Here is a 20,812-nt window from a genome sequence, read left to right as displayed (position 1 = left end):
TATAGACCGATCTCCCGATAAAGGGTCTGAAACCCATAAAAATTTTTATCCAATTTCACTGAAATTTGAAACAGTGAGTAGTTTAAGGCCACCCGCTATCCGACCCAAATATGGTAAAAATAGGACTGTATTTAGATATAGCTGTCATATAGACCGATATGACGGTTAAGAGTCTGAAGCTCATAAAAGCTTTATTTATTACCTGATTTTGTTGGAATTTGAAATACAATCCAATTTTCATCGGATTGTGACGAAAGGGGATTTACATATATACCCGAGCTTGTGGGTATCCAAAGTTTGGCCCGGCCGAACTTGATGTCTTTTTACTTGTTAATATTCGCTAATCATATTCATACTCTACTCTCGTATACCTTTTATTTTAGTACCCTATTGTCCCTATCGGCTCGCTTTTGATTTTGGGAGGTACTTTTGGTGGGGTACTTGGATGAAATTTTTGAAATCATACTCCTATTTCACCCCGAATACCTTTCATTTCAGTCCCATATTGTTCATATCGGCCTACTTTTGGTTTTGGGTGGTTTTGGTTCTGGGACTGCCTCCTAGGTACATGGACCCAATTTTTAATACCATATTCGTATGTTACTCTCAAATACCTTTCGTTTGAATCCCATACTGTCCCAAGTAGTAAATATGTCCTGCTGGGGGATTTTGGGGTGTGGCCCCCCGGACACCGAGTAATAAATTTCTACTATATGTCATATTTGCACACTACTTTTAAATACGTTTCATATGATAACCATTTTGCCAAAAGCGGTAAAAGTGTCCCATTGGGTGGTGATTTTGGGGTGTCAATTTCGTACTCTACTCTTAAATACCTTTAATTTGTTCCTCCTTTTGTTACAATCGGTAAATATGTCCGTTCGGATGGGTTTTGGTATGGGATGTTCCTCCGGGTTATTTGACCTCAAAATTTTATACCAATTTCGTGTTTTTGGGGTACCATAAGGTGGCATAAATCATGTCATGTTTTCCAACATTTCCGATTTTATGCTTTTTACACTGTAGGGCATACTTATATCTGAGGAACTATTGTTCATTAAAAGTTGAAACCAAGCAGCCTGAAATAGAGTTAAAAATTTAGCTTAGACTATCTCACTATCAATTTAGCATCATCACATCATTCTTCTTCCCAAAAAACGCTATCAATAGCTATTCCCTTAAACACCCATAAAGGGTGATAGCGTACATATGTTGCTTTCTTTTGTTCACAGTATAAATCAAAAAATATCTTACGCTTCGAAAACATCATCCATTACCACAGCAGTTACATCTTAAAGATATGCTTCCTCAATATATCTTTGAGATTTTCCGCTAGGATTTGGAATCATACCAATGGGCCATGTTTACCACATGTAGCAACTTTCAACGGGAATGTCTACAGACACACTCACACTCGGAAACGAAAACCAAAGAAAAAATTCTCCTTTTCTATAAATCAAATGATATATTAATGTTGGCGTTTCTTCTTCGTCTTCTTCATTTTCGTTTTTTGTTGTACGCTTTGGTCCTTTGTTACTCACATAGCATTTTACATTTTATTGCATTGCAGGAAACTTTGTGCTATTGTGGCGTCGTGGTATTAACGTTCTCACAGCCTCCAACATAATGGTGACAAGGGATGAACGTGTAAGACTGATAGATGGTTATAACTTGGAGATATCCGATTTGGAGCCACAAGATGCCGGCGATTATGTGTGTCAAATTAGCGACAAAATAAATCGTGATCAAGTGCATACAGTGGAAATATTGGGTAAGTAAAAGAAGAAAGCAAAGAAAACTTAAAAATTTTTTATTTTAATTTTGAAAAAATATTTAAAATCCTCTAAATTTATTATCTTATTTGAATAATTAAAACATTTTCTTCTTTAATTTTTTCTCCTCTTTCATAGTTCCACCCAGTGTTCGTGCCACTCCAACCTCAGGCAATCTACAAGCCCGCAAAGGTGGTCCCGTTACATTGGAATGCAAAGGTTCTGGCAATCCTGTGCCCTCCATATACTGGACGAAAAAGGTGAGCTTCCTTTTAAGTGAATTTGAAAGCACATTCTATGGAACATCTTTTTCTTTAACATTCCCATTTGAGTGGTCTGAGTTGGTTCTTTTATTTTGTTGGGATGGTTCGTTCTTTTTTTTTCCTTTACTGGTCCTTAGAAATGAGTTTTTTTGCAGCATCATTGGACATTCATCAATTACATTGAAGTCGTCTTTGCTCTTTGGTGGAGAAAAGAACTACAGCGAATAGTTTTTTTGAAGCGAGACATGATGGGAAACGTTAGACAAGATGAAATACTTCACTTGAATTTTTGCTTTGAAATTTTCTTAATTTAATTAAATGAACTTAACCAAAAGAGTCTTTTTGAACTCTTTTTGACTTTGTGGTTTTAACATCAGACTTTATCAAAGGGTATATAATGGTATTGGTTTTAAAGTTGCCGAAAAAGTAGTTGAAAATAGAAAATTATAAAGATGTATTTCAGTAAAATGTATATTAACTTCCTAAATTGGCCGTTACAAGGTTTTTGTTACTATAGCCTAGCATCAATTTCTAAGAATAGTTTTTCTCTCAGACATCAAAAGCAAGTAATGCCAAAAACAAGTATTGCCTCATCTTCATGCAGAAGAAAACATGCTCTAGAACCTTAAAACAAAACGGATAGTATCGAATCTCCAAGATATCAAACTCAGACATGAACTTCAGAATACTAGAAGGTATAAGACTGTAAACCGGCTTTATGGAAGCCAACATATGGCAAAATTAGATTAATTTATCTTAGTTATTGTTCAGGACACAATACCAGACAAGAACCAACTTAGGGGAGTGGTATTGAAAACAATTAAGGATTTTGTAAGTAGCACGGATTTCCTCACTTAAAATTTTCTTTTGAGACATTACTTTATAGTTTTTAAAGCGCACAACAAGCCGATTACTGGCTTAGGTGTATGTCCATAGTAGCATGGGCGGAAAAATATCCGCACCCTTTTTTCAACCTATCCTAAGCTATTGCTCAGGATTTGACGTAGTGGGAATATCTAGCTTATGGTACATCTACCAAATCAATTATGACTTTGAACCAAGAGTTTATGTCTCAGACCACATACTCAGAAAAGAACACTTCATTCTGACTTGGATTTTTATTTTCTACATTGTCATCAGGAAATAATTCTGGGTAATCCCCGTCGTGCATCGTTCTCGGCTACTCTACTCTACTCTACTCTACTCTACTCTACTCTACTCTACTCTACTCTACTCTACTCTACTCTACTCTACTCTACTCTACTCTACTCTACTCTACTCTACTCTACTCTACTCTACTCTACTCTACTCTACTCTACTCTACTCTACTCTACTCTACTCTACTCTACTCTACTCTACTCTACTCTACTCTACTCTACTCTACTCTACTCTACTCTACTCTACTCTACTCTACTCTACTCTACTCTACTCTACTCTACTCTACTCTACTCTACTCTACTCTACTCTACTCTACTCTACTCTACTCTACTCTACTCTACTCTACTCTACTCTACTCTACTCTACTCTACTCTACTCTACTCTACTCTACTCTACTCTACTCTACTCTACTCTACTCTACTCTACTCTACTCTACTCTACTCTACTCTACTCTACTCTACTCTACTCTACTCTACTCTACTCTACTCTACTCTACTCTACTCTACTCTACTCTACTCTACTCTACTCTACTCTACTCTACTCTACTCTACTCTACTCTACTCTACTCTACTCTACTCTACTCTACTCTACTCTACTCTACTCTACTCTACTCTACTCTACTCTACTCTACTCTACTCTACTCTACTCTACTCTACTCTACTCTACTCTACTCTACTCTACTCTACTCTACTCTACTCTACTCTACTCTACTCTACTCTACTCTACTCTACTCTACTCTACTCTACTCTACTCTACTCTAATAATCTTAGAAGAAGTACGGTCTAATGATGCCGAATCGGTTAAAAACTTTTGTTTGCCAGGAATACCAGGAAATGAACATGACAAATGCAATCCATGGTGGAGGGTATATAATATTCGACCCTTCCGAACTTGTTGTACGCTACACTACCACTGTTGTACAGGGTATTATAAGTTTGTGCATTTGTTTGCAACGTTAAGAATGAGAAGAGCTTGACCCTTTGATAAGTATACCGATTGACTCAGAATCACTTTCTGAGTAGATTAAGCCATGCCCGTCTGTGAGTCCATGTATTCTTGTAGTCAAAGTGCAGGTCGGATTTGTTGTCCGATTGTCACGAAATTTTGCACATGTCACTTTTCTGGGCCAAGGACAAACGCTGTTGATTTTGGTAAAAATCGGTTCAGATTTAGATATAGCTCCCATGTATATGTATCGCCCGATTTGTACATAAATGACCGTAGTAGCTACAATTTTCAACGGATCTACACAAAATTTGGCACAAACTGTTTTGTCACTGATTTCAATTGATCTGCAAGATTTCATCGAAATCGGTTCAGATTTAGATATAGCTCCCATATATATGTATCGCCCGATTTGTACTTAAATGGCCGTAGTAGCTACAATTTTCAACCGATCTGCAAAAAATTAGGCACGGACTGTTTTGTTACTGATATTAACATATCTGGAAAATTTCATCAAAATCGGTTGAGATTTAGATATAGCTCCCATATATATGTATCGGCCGATTTGCACTTAAATGACAGTAGTAGCTACAACTTTCATCCGATCCGCACAAAATTTGACACGGATTGTTTTGTTACTGAACTTAACATATCTGGAAAATTTCATCAAAATCAGTTCAGATTTAGATATAGCTCCCATATATATGTATCGCCCGATTTGCACTTAAATGACCGTAGTAGCTACAATTTTCATCCTATCCGCACAAAATTTGGCACGGATTGTTTTGTTACTGAACTTAACATATTTGCGAAATTTCATCAAAATCGGTTCAGATTTAGATGTAGCTCCCATATATATGTATCTCCCGATTTGCACTTAAATGACCGTAGTAGCTACAATTTTTATCCTATCCGCACAAAATTTAGCACGGATTGTTTTGTTACTGATATTAACATATCTGGAAAATTTCATCAAAATCGGTTCAGATTTAGATATAGCTCCCATATATATGTATCGCCCGATTTGCACTTAAATGACCGTAGTAGCTACAATTTTCAACCGATCTACACAAACTTTGGCGCGGATTGTTTTGTTACTGATCCTAATATATTTACAGAATTTCATCAAAATCGGTTCAGATTTAGACATAGCTCCCATATATATGTATCGCCCGATTTGCACTTAAATGACCGTAGTAGCTACAATTTTCAACCGATCTACACAAACTTTGGCGCGGATGGTTTTGTTTCTTATCTGAACATATGTGCAAGATTTCATCAAAATCGGTTCAGATTTAGATATAGCTCCCATATATATGTATTACCCTATTTGCACTTAAATGGGAGTAGTAGCAAAAATTTTCAACTGATCTACACAAAATTTGGCATGGACTGTTTCTTTACTGATCCTAACATATTTGTAAAATTTCATCAAAATCGGTTCAGATTTAGATATAGCTCCCATATATGTGTATCACCCGATTTGCACTTAAATGGCCGTAGTAACAACAATTTTCAAACGATCGATTTGAAAGTCGGTTCAGATTTAGATATAACCCTCATATAAATATATATTTATATATTGTCCGAATTTATAGTTGTAGGGTAGGCAGGGTAGCCGCCCGACTTTTGCCTTTTCTTACTGGTTTTTTATCTAATTTTTTGAAAAGCTACTTGGTTATTCTTGGAATTAATTCTCTCTGTCTTAATTTCCACCTTGTGGTTCTTATCTTGCTTTACATTCTTGAATTTCAGAAATTACTCAAAGCATACTAATTTCATGGTTTTGTATAAGGATAACACAAATCTTCCCAAAGCAATTACATGCTGCAATTCTTATGTCCCCCCCCCCACCTTGAAAAGTGCACCAAATGTAATCAGTCTATCAAACATTCAGTTTTAATTGTTCAGGTGATTTGCAAATTCTTTTATTCTATTCATGAACCCAAAATGCCAACAACATAAAATCCACAAGGAAATTCAATTAGAAATTACCTCAGTTTAAACGCTTAGATGTTGGTCAAGACAGAACTTTAAAATTTCCTTTTGTTTGCAAGCCTACAAAGTGGTGTTGAGATTTTCCACACATATAAAGCTCTTTGAATTATAAAGTGAATGCAATTCACATAGGCTTCTTGCCTTTCATTGTGCTTTAGAATGTCATTTTGTTGCACTGGTAGGCTTTAATTTCTTTTGCATCTCACACTATGTTGCTCTATTCTTACTTAAACTTGAATGTGGTGTAACAATTACTGCTTTGTATTATCTCTGAAGTGTTGTCATTAACATTGTGCTCATGCTTATGTTGGCAGTGTAGGTGTGTGTGTGTGTGTGTGCATTAACGTAGCCTTTTGTATGTCAATGTGTGTAGCTGTGGTTACAGTGTGCCAGTTGTAGTAACCTGCAAGTGTCAACACCTGATAGAAATCTTTGCAGGAGCTTATGTGGCAATGTATAAAGATGTGAGCAAAGTTGCAAGTTTACAACTTTACTGTGGCAAGTAGAGTAAATAATCAAAAAGGGTGTTTAAATGGAAACTTTATGTACAATTTTAAGTTTTATTTTTTAAGTTAGATTATTAAAAAAAACACACAACTTAATGGTCGGTCAAGATCTGTCTCTCTGACACAACATAAAAATATGTCGTCCTAGGATTCCTGACTGCTAAGTCGACTTTTTTATACCCACCACCATAAGATGGGGGGTATACTAATTTCGTTATTCTGTTTGTAACTACTCGAAATATTCGTCTGAGACCCCATAAAGTATATATATTCTTGATCGTCGTGACATTTTATGTCGATCTAGCCATGTCCGTCCGTCTGTCCGTCCGTCCGTCTGTCTGTCGAAAGCACGCTAACTTCCGAAGAAGTAAAGCCAGCCGCTTGAAATTTTGCACAAATACTTCTTATTAGTGTAGGTCGGTTGGTATTGTAAATGGGCCATATCGGTCCATGTTTTGATATAGCTGCCATATAAACCGATCTTGGGTCTTGACTTCTTGAGCCTCTAGAGTGCGCAATTCTTATCCGATTGAAATGAAATTTTGCACGACGTGTTTTGTTATGATATCCAACAACTGTGCCAAGTATGGTTCAAATCGGTCCATAACCTGATATAGCTGCCATATAAACCGATCTTGGGTCTTGTCTTCTTGAGCCTCTAGCGTGCGCAATTTTTATCCGATCAGAATGAAATTTTGCACGACGTGTTTTGTTATGATATCCAACAACAGTGCCAAGTATGGTTCAAATCGGTTCATAACCTGATATAGCTACCATATAAACCCATCTTGGGTCTTGAGTTCTTGACCCTCTAGAGGGCGCAATTCTTATCCGATTGGAATTAGATTTCGCACGACGTGTTTTGTTATGATACCCAACAACTGTGCCAAGTATGGTTCAAATCGGTCCATAACCTGATATAGCTACCATATAAACCGATCTTGGGTCTTGACTTCTTGAGCCTCTAGCGTGCGCAATTCTTATCCTATCAGAATGAAATTTAGCATGACGTGTTTTGTTATGATATCCAACAACTGTGCCAAGTATGGTTCAAATCGCTTCATAACCTGATATAGCTGCCATATAAACCGATCGTGGGTCTTGACTTCTTGAGCCTCTATAGTGCGCAATTCTTATCCGATTGAAATGAAATTTTGCACGACGTGTTTTGTTATTATATCCAACAACTGTGCCAAGTATGGTTTAAATCGGTCCATAACCTGATATAGCTGCCATATAAACCGATCTTGGGTCTTGACTTCTTGAGCCTCTAGAGGGCACAATTCTTATCCGATTTGAATGAATTTTTGCACGAAGTATTTCGTTATGATATCCAACAACTGTGCCAAGTATGGTTGAAATCGGTTAATAATCTGATATAGCTGTCATATAAACAGATCTGGGGATTTGATTTCTTGAGCTTCTAGAGGGCGCAATTCCTATCCGATTTGGCTGAAATTTTGCATGACGTATTTTATTTTTACTTTCAATAACTGTGTCAAATAAGGTTCAAATCGGTTCATAACCTGATATAGCTGCCATATAAACCGATCTGGGATCTTGACTTCTTGACTTCTTTTCTTATATCCTTTTTGCCTAAGAAGAGATGCCGGGAAAAGAACTCGACAAATGCGATCCATGGTGGAGGGTATATAAGATTCGGCCCGGCCGAACTTAGCACGCTCTTACTTGTTTCTTTCTACAGCACTATGACAAAATGTTTTTGTGGACAATTTAGACACTGTCCATAATCCATCTTCCGAATTAACTTCCGCACAAGACAATGGAGTACTTTTGGACTAATATTAAATTTGTTCCCCAATAAAGCGTCTTATTTAATAACCCTTTTCAATGTCCACAAGTATTACCTTAATGCTTTTGGGATTTGTGGCTCACAAGGCACATGCCCACACATCACTAAAAGTAATTATGTCAATGTGCCTGTTTGTTTGTTTTCTTTGTTTACCTGTGTGTCAGTCTTTTGGCACGTCAACATGTTTTCTGTTTTCGCATATTAAATAATGTGTCACCTGCCATACATTTGTTTATGTAATTCATTTTTATAGACAAAGCGATTATACTCGCAATAATAAAAGGCAAAAACTTTATTTTGTTGTGGCCTTACGGGTATTCGAATGAAACTTCCTTTTTAGTTACGAACAGATGTCCTTAAATAAAGGGTGGTTTTTTAGCTATTATCTTTTTGGCAACACTGGTTTCAAATTTTGTTTCACTATTAAACATCCTGAGTTTGGTTTATAATTTAACCATGAATCGTCTTACAAACGAACAACGCTTGCAAATTATTGAATTTTATTATCAAAATGCGTGGTCTGTTAAGAAAGTTCACCGCGTTAGAATAAAGTTCAGCGACAAAGCTAATTTTTGGCTCAATGAGTACGTAAATAAGCAGAATTGACGATTTTGGAGTGAAGCTCAGCCAGAAGCATTGCAAGAGCTACCAATGCATCCAGAAAAAGTCACAGTTTGGTGCGGTTTATGTGCTAGTGGCATCATTGGGCCGTACTTCTTCAAAGTTAATGTGAATGGTGAGCACTGCCGTGAGATGATATCCAAAATTTTTTTAACCAAAAATGCAATAGCTTGAGATGTGGTCTCAATAAGACGGTGCTACATGCCAAACAGCAAGCGTAGCAATGGACTTATTGAGAGACGAGTTCGGTGAACATCTTATTTCATGTTCGGGATCGGGCCATTGGCCGCTTAGATCGCCTTTCGACTATTTTTTGTGAGACTATGTTAAAGCTCATGTTTATACAGACAAGCCCGCTTCATGTGACCGATAGGAATACAACATTGAAGAATTTATTCGTGAGATAACGGCCGAAATGTTGTTAAGAGTATGTCAAAATTGAACTAAGCGGATGGATGATTTGAGGCGCAGTCACGATCAACATTTGCATGAAATAATCTTCAAACATTAAATAAAAATTAAATACTATTGTCCGATTTTGTAGAAATTTGGGACAGTAAGATGTGTTAGGCCCTGCGATACCCTTTTTCAATTTGGCCCAGATCGGTCCAGATTTGAATATAGCTGGCATATAGACTGATATGTCGATATAAGGTCTTGGGCCAATTTAATTGTCCGATTTCGAAGACAACTTGGAACAGAAGTTGTATTAGGCCATTTTCAATTTGGCCCAGATCGGTCCAGAATGGGATATAGCTGTCATATAGACCGATCTTTCCATTAAAGGTCTTGGGCTTACAATAGGCACATTTATAGTCCGATTTCGCTGAAATTTGAAAATATTGGGTTGCCCAAAAAGTAATTGCGGATTTTTTAAAAGAAAGTAAATGCATTTTTAATAAAACTTAGAATGAACTTTAATCAAATACACTTTTTTTACACTTTTTTTACACTTTTTTTCTAAAGCAAGCTAAAAGTCACAGCTGATAACTGACAGAAGAAAGAATGCAATTACAGAGTCACAAGCTGTGAAAAAATTTGTCAACGCCGACTATATGAAAAATCCGCAACAACTTTTTGGGCAACCCAATATTAAGTTGTGTTAGGCCAATCGACATCCTTCCTAAATTTGGCACGGATTGGTCCAGAGCGATCTGCCGATTTAAGGTCTTGGGCGCATAAATTTCGCATTTATTGTCCGATTTAGCTGAAATTTGGAGCGGTGAGTTGTATTAAGCACTTCGAGATCTTTTAATAATTTGGCCCCCATTGGTCCAGATTTGGATATAGCTGGTATACAGGCCAATCTGCCGATCTAAGGTCTTAGGCTCATAAAAGCCACATTTATCGCCCGATTATGCTATTTGGGATAGTGAGTTGTGTTGTGTGCCACTCGGCAAATGCAAATTGCAAATTTTGCCCATGAACATTCCGCTAAGGAACAGGGGCAAACTTCTCACATATCAATGAGTGCAGTCAATAAGTGCAGAGCTCAATGATAAGGGGCCTACTTTTTATAGCCGAGTCCGAACGGCGTGCCGCAGTACGACACCTCTTTGGAGAGAAGTTTTACATGGCATAGTACCTCGCAAATGTTGCCAGCACTAGGAGGGGAAAACAACGGATGAATTTTTTACCTTCCACCAAAGGATGGGGATATACTTTGTAACACCCTGAGTACATAGAGTACATATATTCTGGATCGTCATGTAATTTTATGTCGATCTAGCCATGTCTGTCCGTCTGACCGTCTGTCCCTCCGTCCGTCTGTCTGTCGAAAGCACGCCAACTTTCGAAAGAATAAAGGTTACTGCTTGAAATTTTGCACGAATACTTCTTATTAGTGTAGGTCTGTTGGTATTGTAAATGGGCCAAATCGGTCCATGTTTTGATATAGCTGCCATACAAACCGATCTTGGGTCTTGACTTCTTGAGCCTCTAGAGGGCACAATTCTCGTCCGATTTGACTGAAATTTTGCACATAGTGTTTTGATATCACTCTCAACAACTGTGCGAAGTATGGTCCTAATCGGTTCCTAGCCTGATATAGCTGCCATATAAACCGATCTTGGGTCTTGACTTCTTGAGCCTTTACAGGGTGCAATTCTAGTCCGATTTGACTGAAATTTTGCACATAGTGTTTTGATATTACTTCCAACAACTGTGCGAAGTATGGTCCTAATCGGTTCCTAGCCTGATATAGCTGCCATATAAACCGATCTTGGGTCTTGACTTCTTGAGCTTTTCGAATTCGCAATTAGTATCCGATTTGGCTGTAATTTTGCAGGTGGTGTTTTGATATCACTTCCAACAACTGTGCGAAGTATGGTTAAAATCATTCCATAACCTGATATAGCTGCCATATAAAGCAATCTGGGGTCTTGACTTCTTGAGCCGCTAGAGGACGCAATTTTTATCCGATTTGGCAGAAATTTTGTACAACGGCTCCTGCCATGGCATTCAACATATGTGTGCAATATGATCCCAATCGATCTATAGCTTGATATAGCTGCCATATAAACCGATCTTGCGTCTTGACTTCTTGAGCCTTTAGAGGGCGCAATTCTAGTCCGATTTGACTGAAATTTTGCACATAGTGTTTTGATATCACTTTCAACAACTGTGCGAAGTATGGTTCAAATATGTCTATGTTTTGATAAAGCTGCCATATAACCCCATCTGGGATCTTGACTTCTGGAGCTTCAAGAGAGCTCAATTCTCATCCTATTTGGCACCAATTTTGTACAACATCTTCTCCAATGGCCTTCAATATACGTGTGCAATATGGTCTGAATCGATCTATAGCTCCCATATAGATTTCACTTCTTGAGCCCCGAATCGGACTATAACTTTACATAGCTCTTTCTTCTCCCCCTCCGCCCTTATTCATTATTCTTTGTTTGCCTAAAAAGAGATACTCCGCAAAGAACTCGACAGATACGATCCATGGTGGAGGGTATATAAGATGAGGCCCGGCGGAACTTAGCACGCTCTTATTTGTTTTAATTTAACTTATTTTTGAATACCAATGTCAATAGTATTAATTTCCAACCATTCCCGTCGTAAATATCTAAGACCATATAGCCATGTCCGTAAGTCGGTTCAACTCTCGCTACAGCCTGTGATATATTAAGCTGAAACTTTATACAGATTTTTTTTTTTTGTCCATTGGCAGGCTAAGTTCGAAGATGGACCATATCGAACTGTATCTTGATATAGCCCCCATAAAGATCGATCTGTAGATAAAAGGCCTTAGACTCATTAGATCCACATTTATTATTCGATTTCGTTGTGTTAGGCCCGACATCCGTGCTCAATACGACTTAGATCGGTCAAGGTTTGGTTGTAGCTGCTTCTATATTCTGATCTCCCGATTTAAGGTTTAGGCCCATAAAAGGTGAATTTATTTACCGATTTCGCCTAAAATCGGAACTTTGAGTTGTGTAGAGCCTCCAGGTATTCCATCCGAGTATGGTCAAAATCGGGCTATATTTGGATATAAAGGGTGATTTTTTTGAGGTTAGGATTTTCATGCATTAGTATTTGACAGATCACGTGGGATTTCAGACATGGTGTCAAAGAGAAAGATGCTCAGTATGCTTTGACATTTCATCATGAATAGACTTACTAACGAGCAACGCTTGCAAATCATTGAATTTTATTACCAAAATCAGTGTTCGGTTCGAAATGTGTTCATTCACCGTAACGTTGCGTCCAACAGCATCTTTGAAAAAATACGGTCCAATGAATCCACCAGCGTACAAACCACACCAAACAGTGCATTTTTCGGGATGCATGGACAGTTCTTGAACGGCTTCTGGTTGCTCTTCACTCCAAATGCGGCAATTTTGCTTATTTACGTAGCCATTCAACCAGAAATGAGCCTCATCGCTGAACAAAATTTGTCAAAATTTGAACACATTTCGAACCGAACACTGATTTTGGTAATAAAATTCAATGATTTGCAAGCGTTGCTCGTTAGTAAGTCTATTCATGATGAAATGTCAAAGCATACTGAGCATCTTTCTCTTTGACACCATGTCTGAAATCCCACGTGATCTGTCAAATACTAATGCATGAAAATCCTAACCTCAAAAAAATCACCCTTTATTTGCCATTTATTGTGATCTTCCGATTTAAGTTATATCTAAATATGTTCCTATCTGGACCATTTTTGGTGCGGATATCGACGGGCCTAACAAAACTCACTGTTCTGAATTTCAGAAAAATCGAGTAATTAATGCGCCTGTTATAGGCCTAGGTTAGGTAAGACTGGCAGTCCTTTGCAGACTTACTTAGATAATTTAAAGTCCACTGTGATACCACTGAAGCGACAGACCAAGGATTCTGGCGGAAATCTAATCCAGGAGCCCTACACTGGTAATCCCAGCACGCTACCAATTCGGCTACAGGGGCGTTATAGGCCTAAGTCCCTCCCTAAATCGCCATATCGGTCTCTATGGCAGCTATATGCAAATTTGGTCCGATATACACCATATTCGGGTCGAATGTCGATGCGCCTAGTGCAACTCACTGTTTCAAATTTCATCAAAATCGGATAATAAATGCTCCTTTATGGCCTTTAGACCCTAAAGCTGATGATCGTTCTCTGTGGCATCCATAGTGTTGCCCAAAAAGTAATTGCGGATTTTTCATATAGTCGGCGTTGACAAATTTTTTCACAGCTTGTGACTCTGTAATTGCATTCTTTCTTCTGTCAGTTATCAGCTGTTACTCTTAGCTTGCTTTAGAAAAAAAGTGTAAAAAAAGTATATTTGATTAAAGTTCATTCTAAGTTTTATTAAAAATGCATTTACTTGCTTTTAAAAAATCCGCAATTACTTTTTGGGCAACCATATATCTAAATATAGTCCGATCTAGACCAAATTCAGGACAGATGTTGGGGTCTTAATCGAACTCACTGTTCCAAATTTCAGCGAAGTCGAGTAATAAATTCGCTTGCTATAGGTCTAAGACCCAAAATCGTCAGTTCGGTGAATATGACAGCCATATTGAAATATGTTCCGATCTGGACCATTTGTGCTTCGGATATCGGTGGACCTAATAAAATTCACTAAACCAAATTTCAGTGGAAACTGGTAATAATACGCCTGTTGTAGGCTTAAGCACCTAAATCGCCAGATCGGTCTTTATGGCAGCTATATCCAAATATAGTTCAATGTGGCCCATTCAAAAACTTAACCTGCATATGGAAGAAATACGAGTCTGTGCAAAATTTTAACTCAATATCTCAATTTTTAAAAAAAGTAGCATGATTATAACTGATGGGCACACGGATGGACAGACACAGGGACAACTTTAAATCACCTTAGAGTTTTACAACGATCGGAAATAAATATTTAGTAGGGTCGGAATGACTGAATAAATATAACTCCTATCCAAGGTGGTGGGTTTTGTTAGCTGTGTAAAAACTTCTATCCAAAGTTGTGTCGCACTGGCGCACGCCGGTTGGGCTCGGCTTTAACAAGGAGTATCCTTATAATTGAGTTTAAAACTTGAATCGGATATGTGAGATGTTTGCTCCTGTTTCTTAAGGGTTTTCATTTTCCTTACGTGTTTTACGCCATTTTTTACTCCCTTAAGCAAAACTTTATTAATTTAAATACATTTCTCCTTACACACTAGAAGAAAAAAAAAATTTTAAACTGTCATTTACTTCCTTGAACTTCAGGCAAATCTGCATGAGCTCCTTGCCAATATCGCCTACAAAGCATCGTCAGTCATTCATTTCATGATATCGGGGTGACCGCCCATAAAACATGGTAACACCAAACACTTTGGCTACTAAATCACTGTCACATCTATAAACCGGTCTAAGAATGTCAATAGAGTCAATATGTCATGGGAGTATAAGAATTTCTGCATTGCAAGACACACAGCCAACGAGACCTAACGGCAGTATGGCTCTCATTTTGGATGCATGCACATTTTTTTTTCTTTTGCCTATATTGCAAGGAGTCGAGCCAGAGGTAAACATGGTTAACCCATTTGTACAAGTGAAGGTAATAGCAAAGAGGAAACGGGCCAACTCTAAAGCTTAAAAGGAAACGGAAATCCATCATATAGATGATGACAATAACTTGGAGCAATGCACACACGCACACTTATACAAATTTCTCATGGCTTGCTGCTGTTTACATGCACATATTTTTAGGCAAGGTGAAAGGCGACATGCCATTTTGTGAACTATATGTGTATTTGAGCATGCAAACATGCAAACGAAGAGTCATCCAAGAGAGGAAAAATCAAGCCAGCTAGCAACCTCTTCGATATGGGCATCAGAAACATTGTTGCCAAGCTAAAGGAATAAAGGGCAGAAAAGTCTTTAATGAAACTTTTTTGAAGAAGAATATTTTATGCAGATATAGCAAATTTTTCGAAAATCTGGAAATGTAGGAAAATATCATGATTTCCACACAACCTTTAAAAAAATCCCCATCAAATATCTTTTGTTGATCTCAGGTCTCATGGCAACTCACTCTGCTACCAAGACATCCTTTTGACATTGCTTACACCCAAAAACTTCAGTTCTGCATGGCGAATAGTTCCTGCACAATCGCCATGTATTCAAATCTATGAGAGTATAAGTCATAGTACGTATGTGTAAGTATTAGTGTGTGTGGCAATGCCAACTGGCTGTTGTAGGTGCCCAATGCAGGCAGGCACCTTGTAAGTCATCTAACCGGGCTATAAAGTATCAAACGGACTTTTCTCTTGCCATGGTGTGCATTCATTCATTCATGTGCAATGTCTTGTGCTTTTTCTCGAATCAGGGCTTGGCTAGTCTGGTCTGGGCCAGGCCGGGGTCGATTGCTCTTTCGTTCAACGTTTGGTATTTGTGGGTTTCTGTTTCTGATCTGGAGACATTGGCGTGTCTATGAGGGTGGGTGTGTGTGTGTGTGTGTGTATGTGTGTTTGCAACTGCTGTGTGCCGTCTGTTGTTTGTGCCTTTGAGGCTGGCCGGCCCCATGTGCTCCATATGTTCATACATTTGGTTTCACCTTTGACATGAATAACGGTCCGCCTGTTTGTGCCAACCTGGCTGCCATGTCAGCCATGGTTGAGTTAACCGCCCCGCTTTTCTTGTACAGTCTGCCTCTGCCAAATTGTAATTAATGCGAATGACTTGGTTGCAATGTCATGTAAAAGTACAGACAATGGAGGTGTAAATTCAAGTAAAATTTAAATGCTCACTCTGTCGCTTGTGACCCCAAACATTTCTGAATGATGATTAAAGCACAGTGTTCTGCAAGGGTAAAATGCCAGAAAAAAAACAAGATCAGGAATTTTTTCCTGACAGACGGCGGACATGTCTAGATCGACTTAAAATGTCATGACGATCAAGAATATATATTCTTTATGGGGTCTTAGGCGAATATTTCGAGGAGTTACAAACAGAATGACGAAATTAGTATACCCCCTTCTTATGGTGGAGGGTATAAAAATCAATTTGTGTTTGTTGGTTTGTTTGTTTGTTCCGTATAGGCTCAAAAACGGCGGAACCGATATATTCGAAATTTTCACAGATTGTGTAGGTTGGTCTGGAAGGAAACATAGGCTATATCATTTTTTGATATCGGAAGGGGGCGGACCCTCACCCTTATACCAAAAGTATTGCCCAAAACTAAAAGTGGATCAATCGAAACAATATGGGGCTCACAGGAAAGGTTTTCCGGAGTAGATTATGAATATGGTCAAGAAGGAGGAATAAGCTTTAAAATTTGTTGATATCGGAAGGTGGGGGACCCTCCCCCAGTGACCCCAAAAACACCGCCCCAAATCAAAAGTGCCAATATGGGTATCAAACGATAGGTATTGGTGGCTAGAAAACGAATATCGTATTAAAATTCGGAGGCCAACGTAGAGCAGAGGATAGCATGTCCGCCTATGACGCTGAACGCTTGGGTTCGAATCCTGGCGAGACCATAAACAAAATTTTCAGCGGTGGTTTTCCCCTCCTAATGCTGGCAACATTTGTGAGGTTCTATGCCATGTGAAACTTCTCTCCAAAGAGGTGTCGCACTGTGGCACGCCGTTCGGACTATGCAATAAAAAGGAGGACCCTTCTCATTGAGCTTAAACTTAAATCGGACTGCACTCAATGATATGTGAGAAATTTGCCCCTGTTCCATAGTGGAATGTTCATGGGCTCATGGGTTCATTGCAATGAAAGGTATTGGAGAGTAGAATACGAATACGGTATTAAAATTTGAGTCAAGTATCCATCGGAGCGCCCCAATCCCAAAGCTGCCCCAAATAGACTCATTGGACTTTCATGTCAATATGGAGCTCGGGAGTATATTGCGAATCTGGCATACAAAATCAGATCGAAGCAGGGGGTCACTCCACTGCCCAATTGGACTTTCATGTCAATATGGAGCTCCGAAATAGATAACGAATCTGTCATTTAAAATCAGAACGAACCATAGGGGGTCACTCCACCGCCCAATACCGCCCCAAATGGATATGAGACCCATCATGTGTATATGGTACTCGGTTTATTTGTTTGTTCCGAAGAATCAAAAACGGCTGTACCGATTTTCTTAAAATGTTCACAGATTGTGTAGGTTTGTCAGGAGGGAAACATATAGTTTTAGATATAGGATGGTAGCGGAACCTCCCCCAAAATGCCACCCAAAACCAAAAGTGGATCGATAAGCACGATATGGGTATCAAATGAAAGGTATTGGAGTGTAGAATACGGATATGATATTTAAATTTGGGTGCAAGTACCCAGCGAAACCGCTTTGTCCGATGTTCCCCCCAGGATTCGAACGCGTTCATCGTCATAGGCTATAATGCCACGAATTCGATATCCGCATTCAGGGCGAAGTGTCCCCACCCTAAACGGATATTAGAGAGTTATAGAAGGTGCAGCGGAGACGGCCCGGTTCGGCTATTTTAGTGCATCTATGAATTTATTATATTGGGTTGCCCAAAAAGTAATTGCGGATTTTTCATATAGTCGGCGTTGACAAATTTTTTCACAGCTTGTGACTCTGTAATTGTATTCTTTCTTCTGTCAGTTATCAGCTGTTACTTTTAGCTTGCTTTAGAAAAAAATGTAAAAAAAGTATATTTGATTAAAGTTCATTCTAAGTTTTATTAAAAATGCATTTACTTTCTTTTAAAAAATCCGCAATTACTTTTTGGGCAACCCAATATTTGAAGTTCAAGTCAAGTAATGGGAGGTCGCCCACCCCCAAATACCCCCAAATGGGCATATTAGCCGACCATGGGTATATGGGACTCACATGAAAGGTATTAGAGAGTAGATTACGAATATGATATTAAAATTTGCTTTCAATTCTAGGTGGCGCTTTGCTCCTAAAGATACGTCAAATAGGTTATTTGACCCATTTTGACAACAGGGGACTCAAATTCAATGTATTTGAGAGTAGAAAACTAATTTGATATTCAATTTAGGAGCAAAGTGTTTTGAGGTAAGCCCTAAAGCATCCGCTTAACTGAACTTCATTTTTGTTGGGAATAAAGAACGAATTTGATATCTATTTTCGGTAAAAAGTGCCAGTAGCCACCCCAACACCAAAACACCCTCCAAACGGTTCACGTTTACGGGCCATGGCAATATGGGGCTCAAATTAAAGGGATTTGGAAGTGCAGCACGAATTTGATATTCATATTTGAGTCGAAATGTCTGAGGTGTCATTCCTCCTCTAATGAGAACATTACCCTAAGGAAGAACATTACCACCAGGAACCGAGAAGGGGCAAACTTCTCACACATCAATGAGTGTTTTTCGATTCAAGTTTAAATTCAATGATAAGGGACCATTTCTTATAGCCGAGTCCGAACGGCGACCCTCAGTGCGCCACCTCTTTTGGGAAAATTCTTTAAATGACCATGCATGGCATTTTACCTCGCAAATGTCGCCAACATTATGAGGGGATAAACACCGCTTTGTCCGGTGTTCCCGTCAGGATTCGAACGCGTTCATCGTCATAGGCTACAATGCCACGAATTCGATATCCGAATTCAGGGCGAAGTGTCCCCACCCTAAACAGATATTAGAGAGTTAATAAAGGCGCAGCGGAGCCGGCCCGGTTGGGCAAGTCTAAAATATGAAACAAATATTTTCATTAAGCGTAAACTTGAATGTGGGCACTCATTAATATGAGGGAAGTTTGAAATCAAAATCAATCAATCGCTGTTCATTCTGTTACCACAATGGCGACAGGCGAAACTCTCTAATAGGAATCGAACCCACCACTTCTGCAATCAAAGCTCATTGCCAACTAAACTAATGGGTGCTACAATCTGATTTAAGTACATACAAAAAAATTTGCCCCATATTTAAAAAGTTTCGGCTTAAAAAAAATGTCCCATTTTTTGACATTGCAATTTTTATTCCTCTTATCCTTTGTATTCATTGCTAATGCAACATTTTGTTTTTTGCATTCAGAACCAATGTCCACTCTGCATATGTCAGAGATTTGCTTTTACCAGCTTACATGACCATCCATCCCCCATGACACTTTTCCACTTGACTGTCATTGCCTTTCGTTGCATGTTTTTTTGCCAGCATAGAAATGTTTGTTTGGTTGACCTACTCTCAATGCTGCATCAAGCAATGGACAATTTCAAAAACAACAACTGAAAGTCGTTGTGTCGTCTTTGGTGATGTTTGGTTTTTTTTTTTTGGTTTTCCTCGATAGATTTTTGGGAGGTATATTGTCGTTGTCTTACAACCAGATACAGGACGTTTCCGGTAAAGTCTTACTGCTGTTGCTGCATTTATCTTTTATTGGTGTCCTTTTTGTTTTACATGGTCTTTTCTTGGCTAGCAACTTCTTGTATGGGCAATGCATGTATTAAGGTGAGAAATAGGGAACGGAATTATATGCAAATAATAAATAGTAACACATAACATGCGAAAGAAAACTATGGCAAGGGCAAAAGTAGGATTTTTATGTTACAAAAATGCAGAATAATTGCTTTTATTGTAAAAGATTTATTTTTTTTACTATTGTTTTTCCTGTTAAAAATTCCTTTCCCCATTGGTGAAATCTTGTTGCTATTCCTTTTTTTTTCCATTATTTTTATTTTTTACCTTACTCCACTTGACATTTCCGTTCAATATATTTGCATTATTATCCTTTCGTAGGAGATTTTGTTTGTCTTCATAGTTTTTGTTGTCCTTTCCTCTTATCCTGCATCAGATTTTTGCCTTAACCATGTCTGAGTGGTCGAATGTTGCTTGATCGAAAATTCCTACAGTCATTCATCTTAAGAGGAAAGATAATAACCTCTCCTTTGGAATCCCTAGAATAAATGTCATATTTAAGAAAAAAAGAAAGAAAAAGGACGAATAAGGAATTTGTGTTTTTTTATTCCATGTCAAACAATACATGGGACGACATTTGATCCTTGTGAGCCTTTTTTTAAAAATAGACTACAAAAGGAAAATTATTTCTGATATCAATTTGTTGGATACATTATCTCTGCAGGACATCGTTCATTGGTGATTGTGATACATATTACTAGGGGAGTGTGTAACTTCCAGAAGAGAGGTTGTGGGATTATTTTGAGGTAAGCTAGAATCGATGGTGCTGTCTTTTGGACAAGAAAGACTTTCTATGAGTTGATGTTGACTAAGCGGAATTAAAGTACATATAAGCCAATAATGTCATACAAAAGATGTGCATTCTCGAACTTAACAGTTTTCCAACACATCACGCGGTCTATGCCATACGT

At 38.3% G+C, this 20,812-nt stretch overlaps 1 protein-coding gene across 1 annotated transcript in view; it reads left to right on the top strand.

Moving 5' to 3' along the window:
* LOC106086889 (neural cell adhesion molecule 1) overlaps nt 1-20,812 on the top strand; it is a 679,760-nt gene that overhangs the window by 592,607 nt on the left and 66,341 nt on the right. Inside the window, exons 4-5 of the mRNA XM_059361833.1 lie at nt 1,571-1,771; nt 1,911-2,032. Coding sequence (XP_059217816.1) covers nt 1,571-1,771; nt 1,911-2,032 — 323 coding nt within the window. The remainder of the gene's footprint in view (nt 1-1,570; nt 1,772-1,910; nt 2,033-20,812) is intronic.

This window comes from Stomoxys calcitrans, chromosome 2 (genome assembly GCF_963082655.1).
Source record: "Stomoxys calcitrans chromosome 2, idStoCalc2.1, whole genome shotgun sequence".
NCBI lineage: Eukaryota > Metazoa > Arthropoda > Insecta > Diptera > Muscidae > Stomoxys > Stomoxys calcitrans.
The sequence above is the reverse complement of the archived record's forward strand: the minus strand, read 5'-3'. Positions and strand labels throughout refer to the sequence as shown.